This window comes from Trematomus bernacchii, unplaced genomic scaffold, assembly GCF_902827165.1.
Source record: "Trematomus bernacchii unplaced genomic scaffold, fTreBer1.1, whole genome shotgun sequence".
NCBI classification, from domain to species: Eukaryota; Metazoa; Chordata; class Actinopteri; order Perciformes; family Nototheniidae; genus Trematomus; species Trematomus bernacchii.
Genome location: NW_022988024.1, coordinates 267,542 through 295,102, shown reverse-complemented (window position 1 = coordinate 295,102; position 27,561 = coordinate 267,542). Strand labels below are relative to the sequence as shown.

At 39.3% G+C, this 27,561-nt stretch overlaps 1 protein-coding gene across 1 annotated transcript in view; it reads right to left on the bottom strand.

Moving 5' to 3' along the window:
• Positions 1-2,750: 2,750 nt before the first annotated feature.
• The window catches only part of LOC117472246 (multiple epidermal growth factor-like domains protein 11), a 150,344-nt gene continuing 125,533 nt past the window's right edge, over positions 2,751-27,561 (bottom strand). Inside the window, exons 17-26 of the mRNA XM_034117420.1 lie at positions 18,629-18,757; positions 18,171-18,299; positions 16,004-16,132; positions 15,099-15,227; positions 12,707-12,940; positions 12,002-12,156; positions 11,263-11,332; positions 9,280-9,333; positions 5,056-5,274; positions 2,751-4,515 (exon numbers count right to left, since the gene is read on the bottom strand). Of these exons, the coding sequence (XP_033973311.1) occupies positions 4,310-4,515; positions 5,056-5,274; positions 9,280-9,333; positions 11,263-11,332; positions 12,002-12,156; positions 12,707-12,940; positions 15,099-15,227; positions 16,004-16,132; positions 18,171-18,299; positions 18,629-18,757 (1,454 nt within the window). The 3' untranslated portion in view covers positions 2,751-4,309. The remainder of the gene's footprint in view (positions 4,516-5,055; positions 5,275-9,279; positions 9,334-11,262; positions 11,333-12,001; positions 12,157-12,706; positions 12,941-15,098; positions 15,228-16,003; positions 16,133-18,170; positions 18,300-18,628; positions 18,758-27,561) is intronic.

The window sequence follows — 27,561 nt, the reverse complement described above, 5'->3', positions numbered from 1 at the left end:
CTTAAAAACTATACGGGATTTGACGGGGAGCCAGTGAAGTTGCTGAAGAACAGGAGTGATGTGGTTAATGGAGGGGGTTCTGGTGATGATGCGTGCGGCAGAGTTCTGAACTAGTTGAAGTCTGTGGATGGATTTGAGAGGGAGACCAAAGAGAAGGGAGTTGCAGTAGTCGATGCGGGAAGTGACCAGGGTGTGAACAAGAATGGCGGTGGTCTTAGAGTTAAGGGACGGGCGGAGGCGGTTGATGTTGCGTAGATGGAAATAGGCAGACCGAGTGATATTACTGATGTGAGATTTGAATGAAAGTGTGCCGTCAAGGATGACACCCAGACTCTTAACCTGAGGGGAGGGGGAGACTGAAGAGTTGTCTATTGTAATTGAGAAACTGTCAGGTTTGGTTAGGGTGGATTTTGTGCCAATGAGGAGAACCTCTGTTTTATTGTCGTTAAGTTTGAGAAAGTTAGAGGAAAACCAGGATTTGATGTCCTGTAACCAGTCAGACAGGGGGAGGATGGAGGGAGGATGGTGGTTGGTTTGGAGGTCAAGTAGAGCTGGGTGTCATCCGCGTAGCAATGAAAGTGGATGTTGTGTTTACGGAAGATATTGCCAAGAGGAAGTAAATAGATGATAAAAGAAGAGGCCCCAGGACAGAGCCCTGGGGAACACCGGTCGTGACTGGAAGTGGCTGTGATTTGAAGGTTTTGAGTTGGATGAACTGAGTGCGGCCAGAGAGATATGATTTAAACCAGAGGAGGTGTGTGTCCTCAGAAGAGGCTAAAATGATCACAAAACATTGTCAACATTTCCATAACCTTTGATGGAACCTCTCTTCCATCTTCTTTAGTCTCTCTGTCCTCTTCCTGTTCATTACTCTCTCTGTCCTCTAATCTTTCTCTTTGTTCAATCTCTCCCTCATTGTTCACTTTTTGCTCCTCCTCACTTGTCGCTCCTGCCAGTGAATTAAAAGCAATTCAGCAATTTAGTTCATTTCACTTGTTTGTTTGCATTATTTTTTTAATTTAAATCTGTTTTGTTTGATTCTCAAAAGAGAACAAAGATGTAAGCAAATTGTGTTTTATACAATTGTATGTTATGACATAACTGCAATAGATGTATGTTGTTTTAAAATTATGCCTATTGTCTATAGTGTAAATGAAGACTATTGTTATAGATAAATAGATAGATAGATAGATAGAAAGATGGGGTTATTAAGCCTACATTCTTTTGTGTGACTGTACCTGCAGTTCCTCCCTGACTTCCATCACTCTCTCTCTCTCTCTGCCTGTCCTGTCTCTTCCTTACCAAAGCTGAGCTTCGACTGACGTAGTCTTTTCATTATATCTGAGTCAGCGTAAAAAGAAAAAAATACAATAAAAATACAATATCTTCAATGTTTTTACTCAAATTGAAATGAAAGAAAAGCATTACAACGTTCAAGTCCGGGCTGCGGTGGTTTGTTGATACATGTCGTCTTCTTCTGTTTGCTTTAATCAAGGTTACGTAGTTATGCAGCGCCCCCCATTGTCAGTAAATGGAAGTACTACAAAGAACCCCGTTTAGTGCAATTATTTCACAAGTTTTGTTATACACAGCTCGGAGAAATTTACTGAGGTCCGGACCTCGGTGACCTCAATGGTGGATATACGGCCCTGCAATCAATTCATATTACTGGCCCTAATTCAAATTCAAACCGTCAGTGGAATGAAATGCCTCTGGACATCAACTGCCACTGAACTCCACTAAACCCTATCTAATTTCTGTGTTTACTTCTTTATAATATTGGCATTGGCTCAAGGATAATGCTGAGAAGTTCAAATTGACAATGCTAACACGCTCAATATGACAATGCTAACAAGCTAAAAATGACAATGCTACAGGTTCACCATCTTAGAGTTCGGTAACACGCTTACACTTGCTAAAAACGCAAAACAGCAATGACAGGAAAGGCTCATAGGAATGTCATTAAGTCTACAGATATTTGATTATCAACCAAATACTTTTTAACTGTTCCCTTATTATGGTGCTAGATACATTATCAGAGGATCACCAAAGTCACACTTTGTTTCTCAATGTCGAGGATGCTTCCTTGGTAGGACATGTCTTCCAAGTCAGGTCCTTTAGAAGCTAGGCAAGAATCCTTCCTGGCATTCGGAGAACGAAGAATGGAACAGGCTAGCAAGTGTGCAGGTGTGCGTCATATGAGAGGCCCCGCCTTAAATTTTCCGCCAAAGATTTTGGAAATTGGTCCGTGCGCAAAGCATTGTGGGGATTTTAAGACCGCGGAGGATACACTGGTGCATCCTCGAAATTTCCCGCAACGCAGGATTCAGTCCTCGGTAGAATTCCAAGGATCCTGGACATTGGAACGGTCCTTCGGCGGATTCGATGACGTAGCATCCTTGAAATAGTGGCTCTGGAGGAGCCTTCCTCGACATTGAGAAACACCCACATGCTTACTTACTTGAACGCAGCTGTTTGGGAGGGGCCAACTTTGACTGTGTGTACTGTATACAAAAAGCAGCAGACAATGCTAGCTACTTTATCTTTAACACACAGGCTGCTAACTATATTTATTTGAGTCTAACAAACTCTCTTTGGGGAACATGATCAGTCAACATGATGTAAAAACATTGTTGATATGCAGAAGACACACATTTGTTTATCCCCATTTCTTGATGACCACAACTGTTTAAATGCTGTACCAGAAGCAAGTTCTCTGCTGCGTAACAAGACACGACACCACTCCCCTGAGCTATGACAACTTTATTAAGTTAAGGGCTTGAAACCAAATGACCACCGAGCACTCGATACATCTATTGTAGTTTAAACTATTCAATATTATGAACAAAGCTTAAGGAAAGACGTAACTAGCAAGATAGAGTTAGGGCAAATGGGATTCCAAATACATGGGTAGGAAACCAAATACATGGGTAGGAAACCAAATACATGGGTAGGAAACCAAATACATGGGTAGGAAACCAAATACATGGGAAAACAAAGCGGTTCACATCTGATTGTCAACATGTCCTGTTATTGCTATTTGCTTGTTTATAATCATGAGCATTTTTACCAAAAGTGATCTGCATGTCATCGAAAAATCAAGCAGGATTTCACACATTACTGATGTGTTTCCTATGTAATATAAAAATCGTTGAAATCATTGATTGGCCTGTTTAGTAGCTTTCACTTTTGACCTTGCTGCAAGAAACCATAGTGCATTAATGCTTTAATAATTAGTACATTTTTTCAACTATTTTGTTGATTGATTCATTGTTTTCAAGCAAAAACAAAAGTGATAATATTCTGCTTTATCTTTCCATTATGTGATATATACTGAATATATTTTAGTTAAGGACATTTGAAGCTATCATCTTGGACAATTTCCACTTTTTCATTGGTCAAATGATTGATCGATTCATTGAAAAACAAACAAACATGACAATCTGTTCGCAAAAAGCATATTGAATCCGTTCACATGTTGGACAGTCAGATGACAGTATTCAGACGTATTAAGGGTAATTCTGGCTAAATATTATCTTTTGAATACTCTTTGGCATGCATGTGCATTAAACTTGACACAAAAGGAAATCACATTAATAATCACTAGTGTACAATAAGTGTACATCCAATACACCACTCTGTCTACAGCAATTACAAAAAGATAACTTTTCAGAGAGAAAATATAGATCCCTGTCAGGACCTTTAAATATGTAAACAGGAAATAAGAAAAACATATGTAAAAATCCCAGAATTATACAGGTAGTGTGGAACTGACCAGACAGAAGTTTGTGCGTATTTCACATATTTACTATCTCCTTTTTCCGGTAGAATATGGGAGTAAAGAGCACCTTTCCTCCATTTTTCCATAACTTACAAGTCTGTTTGCACTGGAGAAATAATGCCCGTTTGATGCTTCTTCCTTGTTTGGTTGATCCACTTAGTCCAGGTGTAAATAGGGCCTCAGTCTTATATTTGGCTCTCACATTTACTTTGCAATATAGATGACACGCAGTCTCTTTGTGACTCTTTTCCGGTCGTCCTTGACCTTCCATCTTCTGACGTATCAGCATACCAGAAAAAAGGTATACTTTGTGCATACTACGACGTTTATTCCCTTTTTTGACATGTCGTTGATGAAGGGGAATTTACAATACAACACACATGTAGTATTGATTGGCAAAAACAGTTTGGATATAATACAGTGATAAACAGCAGTTAGAGCACTGCCAAAATAATCTTTCCCCGTTTTATCCCAGTTCACAGTTTGCTGCTTCTGCGAGTCCAGTCTGGTCCCGGGGCTGGAGGGGGTCTAGAGCAGCGAGCTGGAGGGGCTGCCGGGCAGCGGGGGGCTATGGCTGTGCAGGGTGAGGCTGTGGCTGTGGGAGGGGCTGGGGCGCACAGGCAGCAGGTCGTAGTGGCTCGGGATGTGGCTGTTCCTGGGCAGGTCGTACGGGTTCTGGGGGTAACTGGGGACCACCATGCCGTTGGCCCCCTGGATGATACTGATGGAAGGTTCTGGGAAATGAAACATAGGAATTCAAGTACAAATTATTTGGTTGATTAATCAGTTAGAGAAACAATAATTTTTGCTTCATGATTTAAGTAATTTATCATTTTTTTTACGTGAGGATTTACTGCTTTTTTCTACATTTTAAGTGACTGTTAACTGAATGCATTTGGGTTCTTTGACTGTTATTCTGACACAACCATTGTTATCAACATCTAGGATCTTTGCAAGGTCTTACTTTTTAAATGTTTCACTGATTGTGCTGTATTGTAATGTTAAAACAATTATTAAACATACAAATATCTCATTAGTTGCAGCTTTAAAGCCTTTCTGTATTTTATTTTATTTGTAGATTTTGTGATTTATTATTTATTTTATTTACCCTAGTCATAGCTGTCTAAATTATTTATTAAATGTTCACTTGTGTAGCATTATGTGGTTGGGTAAACCGTCTTATATATAAATATTACATATTGTCCCAGCAAATATGGGAGATAAAAAAAAGAAAAAGAAACATGTTCTTGTCCCGCCTCTAGCCGTAAACCTACCCATGTCGTAGATGTTCTTGCTGGGTAAGGTCGTGGAGGTTGCCGTGGTGATGATGGCGGCGGGGCAGCAGTGTGTCATGTGTTCATGGTGAGCCGGCGACTTCATCTCCACGTAGCTGCTCTCTGAGTGTTTGCACGCACCCGGAGCGTCGTTGATGGTGGCGTACGGGTTCTCACTGTTGAGGGAGCAGGTGCTGGACAAGGAGCCCTTCATGTAGTCTAAAAGATAAAACAATAAATATCAATCATTTGAACTTTAAAATAATGTTCTGTGACTCACATTCCTTATATAAAGTGACTGCATTCATCAGAAATCAGTAGCTAAAAATACAAAAAATAAACATTTGTCTGGGACTATTTTCAGCGGCGGATTAATCCATGTTTGGTACTCTTTTGAGCATTTGAGGCAGCAGGACGGTGTGTTGGATTGAGTCAAAAATAAATGATAGTGTGTGTGTTCAGGATGTAAAGGGACATGTCACACATTTCAACAAAGTCTTTGGACAAAAATTGAGCTGGATGGTCAATCAACATGGCTACTGAAGTCATGGTTGGTGTTGGTGTTTTCACTGGTGTCGCAGTAAAAACACCTAGAAAACAACCATTCTTAGCCTTTAGGAAACAATACATGTTAGAGTCATTACATAGCTGGACAACAAAGGTTAAATTGCAAGGCTAACATCAACATTCAAAAGCAGTTCAGGTTAAAACAGCAGCTGCAGGAAGAGAAAGGAAAACACACAGCATTCAGTTATTGTGAAGGAGAGATTCCCCGGGTGAGTTTTGGGAGTGATGGGGGTCAAAGCAGGAGGAAGACCCCAGCAGAGACGGGAAACACACAGAGGGGAAGAGGTCGTCCTGCAGAGACACAAACACACAGGTGAGCTCTTGTTGGTACATATCAACAATATCAAGTCAATAACAATCATTACATTCCAGGACACTGAGTCAGGTACAGGGTCTGAGAGGGGCTTCATGCTGCACCTCCTCTCAACAGCAGGACTCTGTTGTAGGATGCACGTGTTGTAATTAGTGGAATAAACTATATGCTGTGCAACAGCATTCCACTATAGTTCTTCTGTTTCTCTTTAATCTTCTTCTTCTTCTTATTTCAACTAATATTTTGCCGTCGAATAACTTCAGCCTACTTTCAGCTACAGAAACCATTCAAATATCAAAAATATTCAGCCTTTTCAGCACATGATGGGAAACGTTCAACTTTTTCAATTTTTGTTATACTTTTTGAAACATTCAGCTTTTTAAACTCTTTTTTTAACATGTAACTCAATGGGAGGAACCTTCAAATCCTCTTTTACCTACACCTTGCGCCAAATGCTACTCCTTCCACATACTTTCAGCTAGAGACTTCATTCCAACTTTAAAATGATCACAAGACCTTCAGCTATTAAAATCCTATTCAGATATTTGATATCTTTTACACTTTTTGAGATATTTAACTTAGTTCGGAGCTTGGTAAAGAGGCCTTCTTCAGATTTTAACATTAGTGTGTATTGCGCAGCTCGTTAAGGCTAGAGTGCTTTGATCTCAAAACAGAGTGGAGGACAGCTTGAAATTCGCCCAATTGTTGTGTTTTTTTTTTTTAAACCTGCCATAACTCCAAAACCCTACACTCCTTGGACATCATTTTATGCTTGAATTGTAGGAAAACCTCTCTTACGTTGAAAAATTAAAAAAATGTAAGCAAAAAAATTAAATAAAATGCCTCTTGAGGGCATGAAGTGACAAAAACGTTCAACATGTCTCCATTAAGGCCCATTGTAAATTCAGCCTGATCTTTCCTCAGAGCAGCAGCTGCACACCTTTAGTAAATCTGCCAAAAAGGCCACATTATTGACCCGAAAATGCACAAAAAGCAGACTCGGACGCTCCTCACGGTCCTGACATCCTCCACACGTTGACATTTTACCGAAAGCATCTACAGTTTTTAAACTATAGTTAGAAATGTAAGAGGTTTATTTCTTATTCAGAACAATGGAAAGGCTCTCCTTTCACAGCACATCTCCATGGTAACCTTTGATCTCTGGGCTTACAGACACAGGTGTTTGATAACGTTGTCACCTCAAACACAGACTGGAGTTTAAAGACTGTCTCAGCCTATTATTTTCTGTCTGATGGAGACTTCATACTGACTTCAACACGTTCCACATATTTTATACATTATTGGTGACGTTTGGTTTTAGTTCAAAAGTTTGCAGTTAAAATATTCTGATGCTTTTCAAAGCGTTTTTACTTTCTTTTCTCTTCTTAATACACATTCATTCACTACTACTTACATTTAATATGTAACTCCTTCAGCCTACTTTCAGCTATAAACCATTCAACTATTACATTATTCAGCTATTTCAGGACATTGAGGCTATACATTTTGTTGTTTATATCTTTTTTAAACATTTCCTTTTAAATATTAAGCTTCTTCACTATTTTTCCTACTCTTCCAGTTTAACATTTCAATTTCAAGTGTTCAACAAAGTCATTGCAATGCATTTGAGCTGTAACAATTTGGATTCAAATCATTTCACTTTCCTGCATTTCTCCGCTAAGTTCAGCAACACACTTACTTGGTTTTTGTAGCTAAAAGCAGCTACAGAGACCATTCAGCTAATAAAATATTCAGCTTTTTCTGCATTTTCAGCTAAATTCAGCAACAAATGTACACAGTTTACAGCATTTGCACGCATTTTCAGCAGGAAATGCATTTTCTAGTTCTTCTGTTTCTCTTTAATCTTCTTGTTCTACTTATTTCAACTAATATTTTGCCGTCGAATAACTTCAGCCTACTTTCAGCTACAGAAACCATTCAAATATCAAAATATTCAGCCTTTTCAGCACATGATGGGAAATTTTCAACTTTTTCAAAATATTTTATACTTTTTGAAATATTCAGCTTTTTAAACTCTTTTTTTAACATGGAAGTCAATGGGAGGAACCTTCAAATCCTCTTTTACCTATACCTTGCGCCAAATGCTACTCCTTCCACATACTTTCAGCTAGAGACTTCATTCCAACTTTAAAATGATCACAAGATATTCAGCTATTAACATCTAATTCAGATTTTTTTATATCTTTTACACTTTTTGATATATTTACCTTAGTTTGGAGCTTGGTAAAGAGGCCTTCTTTAGATTTTAACATTAGTGTGTATTGCGCAGCTCGTTAAGGCTAGAGTGCGTGATATCACAGCTAGAGTGCACGCCTTCATTTTTTTTTTTTAAACCTGCCATAATTCCCAAACCCTACACTCCTTGGACATCATTTTTCATGAAAAACGTAGGAAAACATCTCCTACGTTGAAAAATAAAAAAGAATTAAGCAAACAAATTAAACAAAATGCCTCTTGAGGGCATGAAGTGACAAAAACTGTCAACATGTCTCCATTAAGGCCCATTGTAAATTCAGCCTGATCTTTCCTCAGAGCAGCAGCTGTACACCTTTAGTAAATCTGCCAAAAATGCCACATTATTGACCCGAAAGTACACAAACAGCAGACTCAGACGCTCGTCAGGGTCCTTTGATCTCAAAACAGAGTGGAGGAGAGCTTGAAATTTGCCCAAAAAAGAGAGGATGATGTCCTCTCTTAAACCTTTGATAATAGGGACTTTGAAGGGCTCAGACTCTGATTATTTTCTGTTTCTAAATTGTATTTTCTCCTATAAATTATCCTATGTGTACATTTAAATCAAATTCAATTTTGCATTTAGTAAAACATAGATATTTCTATGCCATCTGTTAATATTATTTGTCAGATTTAGATACTAAGCCCTTTATTTATCAGTTTATTTAAGGCAAAATAGTGAAGCAATCAGGCTTTTCTTCTCTGGTCTAAAACATGTGGCTCACTATTGGACAGGTACAATGTTGTAGAAAATCTGATTAATGAGGGCAAAGAGGAAGAAGAAAATATGACATGATCATCACATGTCTTCCTGACTTCATGTGGTGAAGTGTCATTATGTTCACTAATGAACAGTGGGTGAACCCTCCTGTACACTGAGCCCTCCACACTGTCAGACTGTAGACTGTTTCATCTCCCGTTACACAACACATGCAGCGATCCACAGCCAACACAGGGAACTGAGACGTGAGGCTGAGGTACAAAATGCAACACAGGCCATGATTGGCCAAGGGAACTGTTTGAGCAAGAGGATTGGCTGAGGAGTCCAGAGTTTAGGAGGTCACACAGGCTCAGTCCACCTGACACTGTACCTCTGTAGCGCGGCTCCACATGGTAGCTGAAGCGCCGGTCGATGCGGTAAACACCTGCACAGAAATCACAGAGAAGGTGCACAAAGGTGAAAAAAACAAAAGAACGAAAAGACCACAACAGTTCTTGAAAAACATATTTTACGAAGGATTAGATCCATTCTGAAGTGAAAGAATAATACCTTCGAAATTTAAGTTGGATATTTATGACAAAAACTTGAATACTCTTGGATTATTTAGTCAACATTTGTATGGTTATACAATGGTTCCATGGTGGTATGGAAACATTTCGCCAACAGAAGGATTAAGTCAGATTTTGTGTCTTAATTTGCATACTATCCTTAGTACAGTGTTGTAGTCAAGTCACCAATTCACGAGTCCAAGTCACTCTCGAGTCACCACTCTTCGAGTTCGAGTCCAAGTCCGAGTCACCAAGGGAGAGTCGTAGTCGAGTCGAGTCCGAGTCCGAGTCATCATTACCTGTGTCCGAGTCCAATTTCGAGTCACCCAAGGAGTGTCCGAGTCGAGTCCGAGTCATCATTACCTGTGTTCGAGTCCGAGTCCAAGTCCGAGTCGCCTAAGAAGAGTCCAAGTCAAGTCCGAGTCACAAGTCTTCATGTATTAATCTTCGTGGATATATGTGTTGAAATGTAGCTGCTCCTCTACATTGCTTTTATCCTGTCATGTTATACTAATCTGTCTATTGAACTGCTGTGAAGCCAGTTTGGCTACAATTCTTGTAATAGGTGCTATACAAATATAAAGCTTATTACTAATATTAATATTATTATTATTATATATAAATAAACTATGTTTAAAATTAGTTACCTTTTAGAGAAGTGATTATATTTGTAAGCCAATATTTTCCTATGGTAAAGTTTTCGTTTTGCACTTTTATTTTGATAGTAATAAGATCGGGACTCTTATTTTGAAGGAACTTTTACCGGTTAAATCGGTTTACTGATAAAGATTGAGCCCCAGAAAGCACATGGCTACTTAGCATGCAAAATGACGTCATTCTGCATGTTAAGTAGCCATGTGCTTTCGTGTTATCGGCTGAATCTTTATTTATTGATTAGATCACGTTACTCTGATGATAGTGTTCAAGACAGCCTATATGTCTGAACTCGATGTTTAGAGTAATGTGTTACGGAGCCTTCTCTTCAATATTGTTTCCACATAGAGCATTTTGCGCTGCTCTTTTCCAATGTGGAAGCAGAATGTGTGAAAGCATACAGCACGATGTGGGGTGTGTCTCTAGACATCTTTAGACTGGAATAGCGGGGCCCAGTACGTGAACTCGCCTCGCAGCCGGTGCACACGCCAGGATAGAGGACATCAGACTCCATAGAAAACTTGCTCGAGTCCGAGTCCGAGTCGGAGCGTCAATGTACAAGTCGAGTCCAAGTCATCGTGGGGGGGAAAATTCACGAGTCCGAGTCCGAGTCCAAGTCAGCGTACGCGATAATTCACGAGTCCGAGTCCGAGTCGCGTCAATCAGTGCGCGAGTCCGAGTCGAGTCACGAGTCCCGAAAATCGGCACTCGAGTCCGACTCGAGTCCGAGTCCAGGACTCGAGTACTCCATCTCTGCCTTAGTATAATGCTATGTTGTGCACTGTGAACCCTTGCACAGTGTGTTTATTTCACCAAGTAGTGTTCCCAAATCCCACACTGCGGTTGTGCCCTTACCAGAAGAGACGACCACCGCTGTTACCTAGCTAGAAACACTATTGTTCTCTGTACCAAATCATAACAGACTGAGCTATTAACCCAATAAAATGAATAGTGGCTTCTTTTTCAAAACCAGTATAGATTAATGTTTATTTAATATAGAAACATTTATAACATGAATAACCTTTATTTGTATAGTGCTTTGTTGTCGGAACAAGCCACTGCTAGGTGCACAACTAAGCTACATAGCCAAGATGGCTGCCATTGAGTGGGAGATCTGCTAGTGAAACTGGCTAAAACAAAGTCAGACTGACCCAGGTCGTTGAGGTTACAGTAGGCCCCCCACTCTGGAGCACTGTTCCTGTGCCGCTTCTTTGACTTCATCTGGGAAATGTACAAAGAGAGAGCACACACTGAAACATTGTTAAAGAAATAACAAAACACATTGTGCTCCAAAGAAATGGTACTCAAATTATTTGTAAATGAAACAGTAGATACAATTCTCAGGAGGAGCTTATTTATTTTAAAATGTACATTTGGTTAGGTTCGCCCCTCTTGGTTACTGTTGCTATGTAGTTTAAGCTTACTGGCGAAAAAATAAGGTTTACAACCATCGATATCCTCTAAATTCATAGTCGGTTTAAAGACGATGCATCCCTGATTTCAGCCGGACAAAAGCTGTTTCTCATTTCTGCCGGATTTTGATGTTTTACTAACCATAGCTAGCAAGCTATAACTTAGAATTAATCCTGTATGTGTCTCTAGATAAACCAAGCTGCAAATGAGGTCACAGGAAAAAAGTCTATTCAGATCAGACTAAGAAAATAAAACACCAGAATGTATTTCTAATTTACCTCTGCAAACACAGATATAAATGGGGGTCTAATAAGGTGACTATGACCACCAAATCGTACATAAAGCAAAATGCAAATGAGTTCACATCTAACATATACAGCGATTAAATTGCTTTATGAATACTTGTCAGCATCCTCCAGCCCAAACTAACAGCATGTATTTTCTCTGAGGACATACTGTGGGAGTCCTGAGACCCACCTTGGCGGCGCACCTCTTGTCGGGCTTGGCGTAGTGCGTGGCGTAGGTGCAGGGCCCCAGGGTGCGGTAGCTGGAGTTGGAGAAGCAGCGGCCTGCAGAGCTGTTACTGGGAGAGGAGTCTGGAGAGGAGAGCAGGCCTGTGCACTGCAGCCCTGCTGCAGTGCACAGCATCAGCACATGTTCTCATCCTCCCCTCTACACAACATCATATATACATGCACACAGTGGTCCTGAAAAAGACTGCAAGTTTAAATGAAAGGACGTCCAACTGGAATAAAAAGGGGGAACTTAGGGGTTAGTGCGGTTTGTTTTTCCTGCTTATTCCTGTTTATGGTCAGAGAAGGTTAAGGGTTACACAGATTTCACTCACATTCATGATCTCATACAGTGTAGATCTGAAATGTTGACTTGATTCGTGTTCAATAATTTGATTATCAAGCAAAAATGCTTAACACTTGCTGATTTTTTTCCTTTTAAAGCTTTTTTTCCCTTTAAATGTAGATAATGTATTTTATGTTAGCCTCTCAAAAGATAAAAGAAACATTTTAAAGCACTTGCACCTTAGCAATTTTGATCGACTTTTTGACATTTTACATACTAAAAGATTGGTTGAAAAATAATCAGTTCCAGTCGATGTTCAGGTTTTCCAATCTGCGAGAAAAGCACCTGAAAGAAGATAAACACCCAGAGCTGCGGCCGTCTTACCTGAGAGGGAGTAGTCGGTGGAGTTGATGTGCAGGGCGGGGGTGTAGGTGACGTTGGGCACGTGGTGGCCCTTCTCTCTCTGCCGATAGCGGAACCACACCACCAGGCCCAGCATGGCCATGATGAGCAGCAGCAGGAAGATGATGCCCAGCACGGCCCCGGCTGACTGGCGCTCTGACGCCAGGGCCGGGCTGATCTTGGTGTAGGGGTTCAGCTCCTCCATCATCAGAGCCGCTGAGCAGACAGGGACAGGAACAGGGGTTTCACATTGGTGTCTTTACACATTTGTAACAACTAAACTCATAAAACTAACACATAACACAGTTATAGCTTATATCAATCCTACAAAGCCCTAGGAGGTTATTGAGAAGAAAATCCGGTGATCCATTTTTTAAGTCTGATTTAAATAGTTTTCTCCTCTGTTTATGACTTGTGAAAATGGGTTTTGTCAGGATAATATTTAAAAATAAATGTTGCATTTGTTGAAACAGAAGGGAAAACACTTTATTCATCTTTTTTGCTTTTGTTTTAGCAGGTGTGTTAGTTTTTTTTCCATACTTATTTGGGCCACAAAAGGTTAAAGTGCAACACTACTTGGTGTTCATAATATAACTAATTATATTCACATCCAGGTGAGCTTTAACTTCTCCATGCACTATAAACACCATATACATATATATTTGTTAGCAACTTTTGGAACATTACTGTCATGTATTAAAGAAAAAATGAATGTTTTAAGGAATATTTAGAACCAGGTCTAGTGGTTCACAGAAGAATAAAATAAGCATCTCAGACAAAATTATTCCAGCAAAACTTTTCTACCTGTGTGTATAAACAATTACATAAATTAAGAAGATTACCCTGGCAATCCCTTTTTTTCAAATTAAGTCATGAACACAAGAGAGTAAACAGTTTAGATAAGAACTCATTATTTTTCTGACTGGCCTCTCGGGTTTCCAAACAAATCCTCATGTTAAATGTTGAGTCCTAACTTTTAACTAATTACTTATTTAAAAAAAAAAATCTATTGTTGCTACTGGCTCTAAATCTGGTATTTTGCATTACAAATCTTACACATCAAGTATTCGTCTGCAAAGCTATACATGGGGGTCTTATAAGGTTGCATGCCAATTAATTGTAATTTCTTGAACCCAATTATATCCCTGTTGGTTATTTTGAACTTGTGACCACTATTTCTCTGTGTTGATATAATTCATTATGATGAGCTTGGATTGATGAATTCTTCTTTACATAGTCAACAATTAGGCTATGTAAAATCCACTTAATTAGCAAGTGAATTCTTGAGTTACCAAATTTTAAACAGTTCATCTTAAAGTCCCAGTGAAAGATGGTGCCAAATTTAAAGGGGCCCTATTATGCTTATTGGTGTTTTCTCTTTCCTGTAGTGTGTTATAGGTTTTAGTGCATGTAAATGGTCTGCAAAGGCTGAAATCCCAAAGTTCCCCCAGAGGGAGTTTCTCTCCCACACACACTCTCCAACACATTGTACGTGATTTGCTAAGGGGCGAGGCATCTCAAAAGAGGTGCTGCAGCACAGGCAGTATGACAAAATAGACATTAAAGCTTTTAAACATATCACATGGCACAAAATACTAATATAAACCAAAAAGTTAGCATAAAATGTCCTCTTCAAATAAATTCCCTTAAAGGTAGGGTAGGTAAGTTTGAGAAACCGGCTCGAGATACACTTTTTGTTATATTCCATGGAATGCTCTTAACATCCCGATAGCAATGAATATCTTAAGTGCTTTGACAAAAAATCTATAAAAAAATGTCATCTGTGGAAGCCGTAGTACTGTAAAAAGCACGACCAATCATTTTAGCTGGCCCGGCTAAAATAACTGGATGGCCTACCTGCCTGTCAGCCTTCCATCTGTGCACAAACTTATCTCGTGCCCTCATTGGTCATGTGCGCGTTCGTGTGTGTTGGAGGAGAGGCTCTGTAAGGAAGTGGCAGATTTTCTCCGGTTGTGTATTTTCAAATTCTAGCGATCTCGAGCCGGTTTCTCAAACTTACCTACCCCACCTTTAAGGCGTTCCTGAGATATCAAATTGACAAAAATGGGACAAATGACATGTCAATGGGTCCTTGGCCACATCGCCAGTGCAGAACCTTCAAAAAGTTATACAGACAAAAACCTAATTGTATAATGGATAACATATTGTGCAGACATGTTACTCCATCAGTCCACCAGAGAGCTATACTGTAAGTACCTTTACAGAAACACTTCCTCTGTACATTTCTGTATTCCAGTCTGAGATAATGAATGTCCTGTCCCCCTGTGATTTGATTCCTTATTTGTCATCTGAATCAAACAGAAGGAGGCTGAATCAAACACATTTCCCCCGTACAGAGACCATGAGCTCTCACCCTGGTCACAGCGGATGCCTTTGAAGCCGATGCTGCAGTAGCAGGTTCCCGTCACGTAGTCACAGGTGGCGTTGTTCATGCACTCACACAGCTGCTGGCAGCCGTACCCAAACGTCCCCGCAGGACACTCTGCACGCAGGAGCAGAGCTTTAATATGTCCTCAAATCTTACAGGTGGGGGCACACATATTACACTTATGTCCTCATGTAAAAATGTATAGCAGATGTTCATTACAAAGAGAATTCTATTTTCATGAGGTTTCTTCTACTATCTTTACTTAGCAGTGGGTTTATGTTATTTGATATCTTGATCACATTTCCAGAAGAACATTTAAAAATGTAAGTGGACTAAAATGTTCTAGGAATTGATGCAAAAATCATGTATAGATAACATGCAAATGAGGCATTATCTTATAATATGTGCTAGTTTGCAAACATTCCCGGAGCAGAAATCTGGAAACATTTGACAAAATTACATTTTTGTTTATGTTAGACTTATGGGATGTATCTTTTTTCATCACTCTGTCAATCAGAAAACCATTTTTTAAAATAATTTCCATGTTTTTTAGGTTTTGAAGTACAAACCCCTGTTCAATAAAAAACATCAAAATATAGGTAGATAGATATATACATTTCCAAAGTTGATTTCCAGCCGAAAGTCAATATATTTTTGCATTACAGGTTTTCGGAGAATGCACATTTAAATATGCAAACGAGGCATTTTTTGACCCCCTTAGAAGATATAATTGTTTATTCCATTAAAATGATTTTAAAGGCCAAAGTCTAATCAGAACAGATGGGTTACCAATGCCAAACAGCATTTTGTTATTGTATTTATGGAAAGATGATGGAATGACTGCACCTCTGGTCTTCCTTTAACAACAATAAGGATGTGCAGGCACTCACTGAGCTCACAGCTCTGTCCTATGAAGCCCGTCCTGCAGGAGCACTGTCCGCTGATGTGCTCGCAGTCCGCCCCGTTCTGACAGCGGCACACTTCAGCACACTGAGAGCCGTAGAAACCTGCAGAACAGCCTGGAAAGGAACACACAACAACAGCAGGTCTTATAGTGATCAGTGCATCAGGTGTCAAACAGAGGACACAATCCACCTATCATCATCAGCTGGGAGATGATCCATGAATCTGGAGATATGTTTGAGAGCATCTTTTCTGTGATTGGATAATCTGTTCCGTCACAATGGATCATCTCTGCAGTTATGAACCAACCCAGTCTGCAACTACTGAAGAAACCCAAGTGGTTGTTTGTGATGCAAAGACATCACTAAAGCAGAGTTAGTCAAGGAGCGTGATGTTCACACAGGTTTTAAACAAACTAACAAATGTGGAGGAAAAAATAATGCAAACTTTAAAATCTTTAACCATGTCATCTATAGGAAACAATGAGTTCCAGGTTTAGTTTTGACGCTTTATACTTGTAAATACTTTCTTCTTCTTTTTTCCAATTCAATGGTTTAACAAATACTTACATGATAGCATACATTTGGTTGATTTATTTTCAGATGTTTAGATAATATGGTAGCATAACATTACATAAAAACTGGGTATAATTACAGATATAACAACCATCTCCACAAAGTGTCCAGAAAAAAGTGAAACATTTAAAAGTGTGAACCAAATGAACTGGACATAAGGTCTAAGTGAAAGCAACCTAAGGAATCTTGACCCGACTTCATGACGTCTTGGCATTTAATGTATGTATGATACATCAAATTATGACTTTTCCTGAATTCAAGGAAACCTTTAAGCTACTAATTATTTAAACTATTATGTACAGTAATAAAATGGTGGCACTGAACTACTGAAGTAAAGAAGGAAGTAGGGATAGACGGAGAGAATGAAGGACTTTAAGGAGCTGTAGGAAGAAATGTCTTCAGGCATGTAGTTTTTTCAAACTGCCACCAGATGGAGGTGCAGGTTTGAGATGTTCACAGCGGGGGACCTCTGTGACTACACTGCATGAGGTGGAGGTGCGAGAGGATATTAGCTTAGGAAGTTTGCTAATGAAGTGAAATTACATGGAAGTACCTGGGTGTTAGCCATGATAAGTGCTGTTCAAATTCTCTAAATGATAGGATGATTATCTACTTAGCATTGGATACTTTGGATGATCCTTTACGAAAGGAAAGAAGATAATGCTGCCCCATAATTCCTTGCATTTAAAGTGACGCACCACTTGGCCGTTGACGTAAAAAAAAGAAGAGATTGTGACCCAAAAACATGGATCATGTAAGTTACATTCCTTATTAACAATTTTTTCAACTTATGCCATATCTATTCAAAGTGCTCAAACCAAACCAAATGCGAACTTTGAACGATACACTGAATATTGTTGTTAAATGATCAAATAAAGTCAACATTTCAGTGTTTCCTGAGTTGAGTGGTCTTTCTTGGACTTGTTTAATGTTGGAATGGTGCACAGTAGTATATGCGTAGCCCTTGCAAGTAATGTTTATATTGCATAAAGTATAATTATTTTAAATAGTTTCATATTGGGATTCATGAGATTAATGGGGCTTGAGGGAGAGCGCTAGCAACCATTTACTTTAATTTGCCTTTTTTTATTTGAATTCAAACCATGGTAATGATGTAGTATATTTTTCACTGTTGTCCACGTTTATAAAGACCGCATAAAACAACATGATAAGAACGCACTGGGGAAAGTATCTGCAGTATATGCGCTTTTAATAGTCCATTTAGGGAAAATGTTCCCAAAGCAGATGCACAGCAATAACATCTGCTGGTGCATCATAATTACAGCGCATCATTTAAGTGCAGTCGGGTTTTTTTTAGTACAGAAGTTGTCTTTTTCTAAGTCTTGATGAATTCTCCTTCACATCTTTCCTTAACTCCATGATGGTTTTCACTGAGGTTTAGGAAAAGAGGTTTAGGAAAAGTGGTAAGGAAAAGACACTGTTTCCCTTATTTCATGTGTGTGTGTGTGTGTGTGTGTGTGTGTGTGTGTGTGTGTGTGTGTGTGTGTGTGTGTGTGTGTGTGTGTGTGTGTGTGTGTGTGTGTGTGTGTGTGTGTGTGTGTGTGTGTGTTTAACGCACGCTGAGTACAGAAGAGTCCCGTCCATCCAGAGCTGCAGTTACACTCCCCATCAGTGGCGCTGCACTGGGCTCCGTTGTGACAGTTGCATGTGTGGATGCAGTCGGGACCCCATGAGCCCTGAGAACATGCTGCCAAAAACACACACATAGTGAGAAAAATAAAAAAGGGAAAATGAACAAATGCCCACGCACTCCATTTAACTGTCTCCCTCTGTAACAGTCATCAGAACGGGCTGTGCCTTCATTAGCTTCACAAGTGATTGGGTGATTGTGGCAGCTTTGCTCAATGCGAGATGGATAATTAATGTCAGAGCCAATGGAGTAATTGCCTTGAGTTCTTTTTTCTCCAGTTGTCTCTCTTTGGTTCGTGATCAACTGAAGTGGTCGATAAGTGCTAAGGTGAGAAGGAGAAGAGAGTGAGTGTGAAAGAGGAAGGGAGATTATTTGTAGTGTCTCACGTTTGGAGCAGTCCTCGCCGATCCAGCCCGGGTAGCACTGACAGGAGCCGTCGATGGGATTACACGTGCCGTTGTTGGTGCACAAACACGTCTCTGCACAGGCTTTACCGTACTTCCCACTGGGACACACTGCAGGCAGGGAGACACACACAATCCTATAGAGTGAGTCATAATCGGCATCAAGCTGGAACCCTTTGAAGCTGTGGTGGAGAGGAGGACACTGAACAGGCTGTTGTCCATCATGGATAACCCCACCCATCCTCTCCACCTGCAGCTGGACAGTCAACGGAGCTCCTTCTCCAACAGACTGCTGCAGCTCCCCTGTCACAAGGACAGATACTGGAACACATTCCTGCCCACTGCAATAACACTGTACAACAAATCACCTCTGGCTGGAAGAGAACTCTCTGCTCCATAGTTTCTCTAGAAATAAAACCACCTTGTACATTTTACTCACACATAATCTGTTTCATATTTAATACTCCATAATTCCATATATTTTGAATATATATATATTTGTATATTTGTATATATATATATATATATATATATATATAATATCTGTATGTATATTTTCTATTTTGTATTTTGACATGTATATTTTATATTTTATTTTATATTTTATTTTATTTTATTTCTATTCTTGTATATTTTGTTTTATTGTAAAATGCCTTTTATGCTGCTGTAACAAAAACAATTTCCCAATTTGGGATCAATAAAGTACGATCTATCTATCTATCTATAATGACCAGGAGCCTCATTTATAAACGTTGCGTACGCTCAAAATCATGTTCTATGCCGTTTGCTAAGACTTGATAAGTCGCTCATACAGCTGATATAACTCAACACATTAGTTGTATTTCCTTTAACTGGTGGATATAGAGTTGCTGCGGGGGGGTTGAGACGCACAGGCTGCAGTGGAGACGCTGCGCACAGCTGATCGACAGCTGGAACACAAACCACCAAATACAAAAAAATATCCAGTCGTCATGACTCCACTCCGGAGGGATTCCCCGATCATTTCTTACAGTTTCTCATCATGGGGGGGTCTCCTGTCCCCGGCACAAACACACTGCCTGAGGAAGGCTATGTGTATTTTGTCATTAACTTTTTTCGGACCACTTATTTATTTTGGTGACGATCCGACCTCCATGCTGCTACTCTGGTTCAAACTGCATCCACCAAACAATGTGATGTGTCTCCACCTCCCCAAAAGAACCAAAATATGACACGGTGTGAGATGTCTTTTTTAGCTGTTCTGTCGTCATTTCCTGCGATCTTCTTCATGCAGTCAGTCAAAATAAATATTAATACGGGGCGTTTCTTTGACTATTTATAGGCAAATATGGGCGTTACGTGAAGCCCGCAAAAGCTGCGCCGCATTTCGAGTTGATTGTGATTTATAAAGGGCAACCGGCGTAGGACGTGTGTGCGCAGTGTTTTATAAATCGGAATATTTTTTTGCGTATTTATTTGCTTTGTCCTACGTGAGCCACCTTCCCACGTGAATCCTACACAAAGCTTTATAAATGAGGCCCCAGGCTGATTTGGTGGAAGAAGTCGTCAGATATTTTACTTCTGTAACGAAGCTTTACCGTATTGTAAAAATTCTTTGAGACACGTAAAAGAAATACAACAAACCTTACTTAAGTAAAAGTAGAAAAAACATTAGCATCAAAATGTACTTAAAGCACAAAAAAAGTACTCGTTATGCAGAACAGCCTTTTTCTGAATTATATATTGTATATCATATCATTGGATTATAATGTTGCAGCTGGTAAAGTTTAAAACATTTTTATTTTACTATGTTTACTGCAGGATAGCTTGTGATTTCCCCCCAAGTATCAATCAAGTTTTATCTTACCTATAATGATGCATCATAATTGTTTTCTTATTATTATGTTTATTTCCTTATAAATTATTTCTTATTACTGTATAGGTCTGAATTTACAAAGCTATTTAAGTTTTAAAACAAATATAGTTTAGTAAAAAGTAAAATGTTTCTCTCTGAAATGTAGTGGAGTAGAAGAATAAGGTATCAAAAAGTGTTCCCTTACCCATCAAATTGTACATTACAGTCATTACGTGGGTAGATGTACTGGGTTACTTACAATATACTCTGTATAATACAATGTTGTCAGCACAAAAATGAAATTACACTAGCGGCCATGTTCTAATATTTCCTGACAAGTATGCCACATAAGACTTTCTTGTTGTGATAAATAGTGAATTATGTAGATTTGCTAAAAAGAAAGTCATGATTTTGATCAAAAAGAATATGTCATCAGAAAGAGCAATACCATCAGTCAGCCTGACACATTATAAACTGATTCATTATTAATTGTCGATGTCAAAAATAGTGGAATGAGGATGGAAAGTGAAGAAGTGGAACTTGAATAAACAAATCCACAGCCATGCTAACAGCTCTGCATTGCTGTACTTGAGCTAAATGCTAACTCCTGATAGCATGCTAAGATACAGGTTTTTAGCAGATATAATGCTAAAATGGCCCCCATTAAAGTATACATATTGACATGCTTGCTTATTTGCAATGAACCCAAAGTACTGAACCAAAGTAATGAACCATATGTTGGGCGGCAGTAGTTCAGTCTGTAGGGACTTGGACTTTGAACCAAAGGGTCGCCGGTTCACTTCTTCTTCTACATCTATCTTCCTTTTTGAGGGGTAGCATGCTAAAATGGAGATTTTTTGCATATAAAATGCTAACATGTATCTATATTGTAACACAAGTATATATAATAACACGATAGCTTCATTAGTCATTCGTTTGACAGGTTCAGTTGTAAACCAACGTATTGGTAAAATGAACATTACATTAATCCTGAGTGAAAACATTTGTGTATGAAATTTGAATTGCAATACATCCATCAGATTTCACCAAATCCACACAACTAGATCTCATGGTGTAGCTATAGGAAAAGTCAGAGGATCATCAAAGTCATTAGGATTCAACCTCTGGGGAACATGAATGTGTATACGCAAATAATGGCTTGGTGTAGGGCTGCACGATATATCGTGTCGTGACGATAATCGCGATATGCGCATGCGCGATATTCACATCGCGTGGACGTGCGATTTTTAAGGGCTTGCGATATTAAGTAGGCAAATTAACTCAAACACGTCATGTTACAATTATTTTGCTGCTTGCTACAAAAGGAAAACTTGCGCAGCTCTCATGTCAGGGGTACTTGAGTGAGTGACATGCAGGCTCTGCATGCACAGCAAACCACCAATCACAATCAAATCTCCAAAACAAACGGACCTGGTGATTAAAGGTAAAAACACTGAATAAAGTAGTTTCATGTGTTTCTCCAGGGCAGTTCGGCGCTGTTAACCGAGCTAGCTCAGCTTGTTGCTCTGATAACTTAAGATCCAGACGTCCGTGACTAAAATCCTTCATCCGGTTAAATATAGTAAAAAAACAACAATTGTATAGCATTAAAGTTCAAGAAAGGATGGTTTGCGGGGAAAAAAACTGTCTTTTCTTCAATTCCTGTATGTTTTCATATCGCAGGGGGGACAAAATCGCAATGTCAGTTTTTTCCAATATCGTGCAGCCCTAGCTTGGTGTAAATCATTATTACATTACAGGCATCATTAGGTCACTCTCTTTCGTGGTGGTGGGTAGAGCTTTGACATGTTGATCCAAGAAGGGAATTTAAAATACTTATTATGTGTTTTACTACTACTACTACTACTACTACTACTACTACTACTACTACTACTACTACTACTACTACTACTACTACTACTACTCCTACTACTACAGTACTCCTACTACTACTACAGTACTCCTACTACTACTCCTACTACTACTACGACGCCTACGCCTACGCACGACGACGCCGACGCCGATGACGCCGACGGCTGCGACGACGACGACGACGACTACGACTCGGCGACGGCGACTCGCCGACCCCGAGCCCCCGAGGACGCCGACGCCGACGACGCCGACGACGACGCCGACGCCCCGACGCGAGAGCCGACGACGACGACGCCGACGACGACGCCGACGCCCCCGACGCCGACGACGCCTACGCCGTACTCCGACTACGACGACGACTAGCCTACGCCTCACGCCCCGACGCCGACGACGCCTACTCCTCCTACTCCTACTCCTATTACTCCTACATCTACTCCTACTCCTATTACTCCTACTTCTACTACTACTACTACTACTACTCCTACACCCCCTACTCCTACTCCTATTACTACTACTCCTACTCCTATTACTACTACTACTACTACTACTACTCCTACTCCTACTCCCCCTACTCCTACTACTACTACTACTCCTACTCCCCCTACTCCTACTCCCCCTACTCCTACTCCTACTACTCCTGCGACTGCTACTGCTGCTACTCCTACTACTACACATTTGATTTATCTCTGCATATCTTATATTCATGTTATTTATTTTGTATCATATTCCACAACACCCCAACAAAGAAGGTGATTAGTATCAGTTGAACTGCATTAATCTCACTCTAGCCATCTCCATTAATTGCACAAGGGGTTACTACAACATTAAAAAATGTGATGATTCAATTATTTTACATTTTCATAAAATATATAAAATATTTCAATTTGTATTTGTCAAACTCTCATAAAGTGGGGGAGGGACAAAACAAATAAAATATGGAACATATTAAAACAGAAACTGTACAGAATTGAAGGGAAAATAGGATTCAGTGAAATGGAATGTCTCTTTTCAGAAGTGCCACACTCATTCAACAGGAAGCATTAATAACTGACCTTTTACAATGAGAAATGTGTGTTTTCAATTCGCTGCCTGATTGCAAATTGCTTTGAAACATACGTACTTATACTAAACAGTCAGAATTGAATCATCACTGCTGATTGTTTCTAATGTGATAAGCGTCTCTGCAGAAAACAGTACAAGGTCGAGAGAAATGTTCTCATGCCACGTGCATAAAAAGAAGCTGGAGATTGTTTTACAGTTAATCATTTTAGGGAATGCACATCCTGGATGCTTAAGGATGTAATAATTCAACTTTATTTTATATTCAGATCTCTAAATGACGTTAGCGTTAGAGAACCTGGTCATTTGTCAGCCTGCTCTGGGGTTTCTGGAAAATTGCCAATTAAAATGAGAGAACATTCTCCCACTACTGAATGTTATACATCAATGTAGACTTTGGGTTTAACTTACATTTGTGAGTTTATTCAATTAAAGTATATTTTATTAGCTTATATATATATATAAGCTAATAAAATATACTTTTATATATATATATATATATATATATATATATATATATATATATATATAAGCTCCCAGGTGTTATTCTGAGGGAAGGAGAGAAAGAGGCTTTGGAACTATCATGTGAAAGGTTCAACATTCTTAAAATGTTAAAATATTAAGTGCTGGTTTTTGACCTGACGTAACCTCCTAACACTAAACATTTAAATGTTTAATGAGTGTTTGCATAATTAGGACACAAATAAAGATGCAGCATATGCTTTGGCCATCTTCATTAAACACTAAAGATGAATTACGATTTCCTGAATGTGTGCTACTTCGTCATGTTCATATTTAGTTAAGATCAATTATACATACATGAGCTATATAGATATTCATGATATTACATTTCTGTTCTTCGCTCATTTGCATTTTACTACAATTTTCTACCTGTTGCACATAATATATAGACTTTATTAACAGGTTCTCGTGTCTATGTTTATAATAGCCATTAGCGAGCCATGGATATTTCTTTTTACTGGAATAATAAAACCCAGGAGGGAATTCTTTACCCGGGAATATCAGAGCAATAAAGATCACTATGAAAGCTTTAATGATGTCCCTAAACTTATGTAACAGTACCCAATGTATGACTAGTGTCTGTAAAGTTTGGATCAAAGGAATAAACGTACATATGCGCACATGAATAAAACCACGTTTAGCTAAAATAATTAGCAGGAGAGGGACCGTTCGGCGGATCCCTGATGAGCGTCTGTTCACTGAGCACACAATTAGCTTCAGTTTCTGGTGATGTCATCAAGTGTGGACAAAACTTTGACAACTTTTGGAGGGATGTATGTTCAATTGGTGCAAATGTTATATAGAATAAATGTTAGTTTAAAGATCAAATTAAGTAAATCAAAGACCGTAAGCAAAAACTGAGCTAAAGTAACATAGTGAGTTCTGGATAATATTGCCTATTTGTGAAAACAAGATAAAGACAAAAATGAAGACGAATGGTGAGTCGGAACAGCAGTTCAATCAATACAAACTACTTTTCTGCAGAACAAACTACTCGGTATCATAAAAACACTTTAAAAGGACTCTGTGTTGAAACATTTTAAGAAATTGATGTAAATAAAAAGGTCTTGAAGAGCTACAAGCTAGGGGAACTAATGAGCTAAGAAGGTTTCCGCTAAAGTGAAATAATTTCACGGCATGTGTGCCGCAGGAAGTCAGTCAGCTCAGGCAAAACTGTAATGTAATAACTTTAAAGACTGTAATGCTCCCAAAACACGGAAGCCTTTCGAAGCCCGAAAATAGTTTTCAGTGTATGTGCTGGGTAATCTGCTTTTGTTTGAACCAATGGAGCGCCATCATGGAGCATGGTCAACAGGTCTCTAAATAACTTCACAACTGGTCCAAGTCTTGCATCAAATGATTCTGACAGCATTAGACAGATGGCCAGTGGCGACCAAGCTTTAAATGTTTTACTCTACAGGTGGTAAAGATCGAGGAAGAAAGCCATCAATCAATCATCCATCAACTTTAAAATCCCATGTGCTATGGGCATTACAGCATGATGTGTCGCTGCACTTATTACAGAATATGTGGCAGTGAGTGCATATCTGACATACAGATGGTTCTATATAATAAATCTCCATCATCAGCCTACAGTTATAACATTGAAGCAGCATTGTGTACGTTTTTTACACTGTATGAAAAGATGTTGTATTCGGAGGCACCTTGTTTTGGCCAAGAAACATCCTTCTAGTATGATTTCTTTAGATAGAATTTGCACCTTAATATTGATTGAAAAACCATTAAACTAATACAATATTTCTCAAGGAGTATAGAAGGAGGACATTATATTCAAATAGAAGAAACTAACAACACCAAACCATATATCAAATATAATTTACAGATAAGGAAGTGTTCATAGTGTGAACGGGTACCACTAATAAGGGTTACTGTATATGCAGATATGAAGCCATTATTTCATGTGGTTTAGGGTCAAATATATTGTGTGTTTCATTGCTGCCGTTATAGCCACCGAAGAAGTAGGTTTTTGAAAAAGAAATCTGATAATGGGAGAGAAACTTCCTCTGGAGGGAACTTTGGGATGTTAGCCTTTGCAGACCATTCACATGCACAAAAACACCAGGAAAGGGAAACCCCAAAAGGCACAAGACGGCCTCTTTAAGGTTTATGTTGGTGGTTCGGATGAGACAGAGAACAATGTATTGTTCTTATGAGGATATATCTTTTATACAAAAGTTACATTTTGGACAGTTTCCACTTAAAAAAGAAATGTGATCTCTTGATTAAAGCAGAGAAAACCCATTTTGTCTCATTTCACTCCTACACCAGTCAATAACATCATTAGCTGGTACCAACGTTTCTCACACGTCTAGAGGACAGGGATGGAGCAGGACTGGCTCTTCAGGCGGTTAGAAGCCCCCGCGCCAGACGTCTGATTTATCAAGGCTCGCCCAGTTATCTATGGGCCTGCTCAAAGATGCAGTGGCCAGCAGAATGGCTAATGCAGGACAGGGCATGACTAAGGCCGTCTTCATGTTTAATGATGATGAATATTTCACAGCACACTACTGCACCGCCTCTATTTAAAATTCAACTTGGCAACGGATCCTGGGCCAACTGCCTTCGTAGGAGAATTAACACCTGTTTAACCTGCGTGAGCCGAAGCATACTGAAATAATGATGTACAAGAGGAGCCGACAAAAAGATTATTCCGATAAAATGAAGAGGTGCAAGAAGTTCTTGAAAGGGGGACAAAGAATGAGCTAAAGGTTTCGATTTCTCTTTCATTACCTACACTTCTAATCAAACGCAGACATTCAAGGGCTTTGCTTTGTGTGCAGGGCTTTAAAACTAACCTAAAGTTAATAAGAGATTCAAGCGTTTTACTAAAAGAATAGGTTGTTTAAATGGGGATATCAAGAATCTGAAACAGTATAGCAGCTGTTTTCTGTCTGGTTCCAAAAAACCTACGAAACTATACGAAACAGCGTCAAAGGAAGTTAAATCTAGCAGCAACTTCCTGGGAATTCTCCTATTGACGCAAGAACCAAGTGATAATAATATCGGTATGGAGCATATGCTGACACACAGCATGAGACCATCTGACATGCTTATTCTATGCAACATTGTGTGAGATGGGTCTAAATATACAGTGGCCACAATCTGTCAAATCCTTTGTCAATTTGTTTTGGGTGGAAGTGTCTCACAGTCTTTTGGGGTTGGAGACTACAAATAGAATTGTTATATTACAGCAAAAAGTTAGAGGTTTAAAGATTCGGGCATCTATCAGCAAAGGATGCCATTATTAAAGACGCTATCAGAAGTGCATTCTGGGAAATGTAAGATTGATTGTTTTTGGAGCTTGACCAGAAGCCAGGGCATCTCTGACTCTTATGTTCTTATACTCTGTCACTCACACAGACCCACACAGCCATCCAACAGGCTTATCACATGTGACATTGTTTGAGATGGGTCTAAAAATACGGTGGTCAAATACTTTGGGTACATTTCTATGTGGGTGGAAGTGTCTCACAGTGGTGTCGGACCAATGCTTTAAACCCTTTTTAATAACCAGTCCATACAGGGTGCAGGGTTCTTTAGACAAACAAACAAGGGATTTCCCATTTCCTATAATGAAAGACACTATCAGAATTGCATTCTGGGAAAT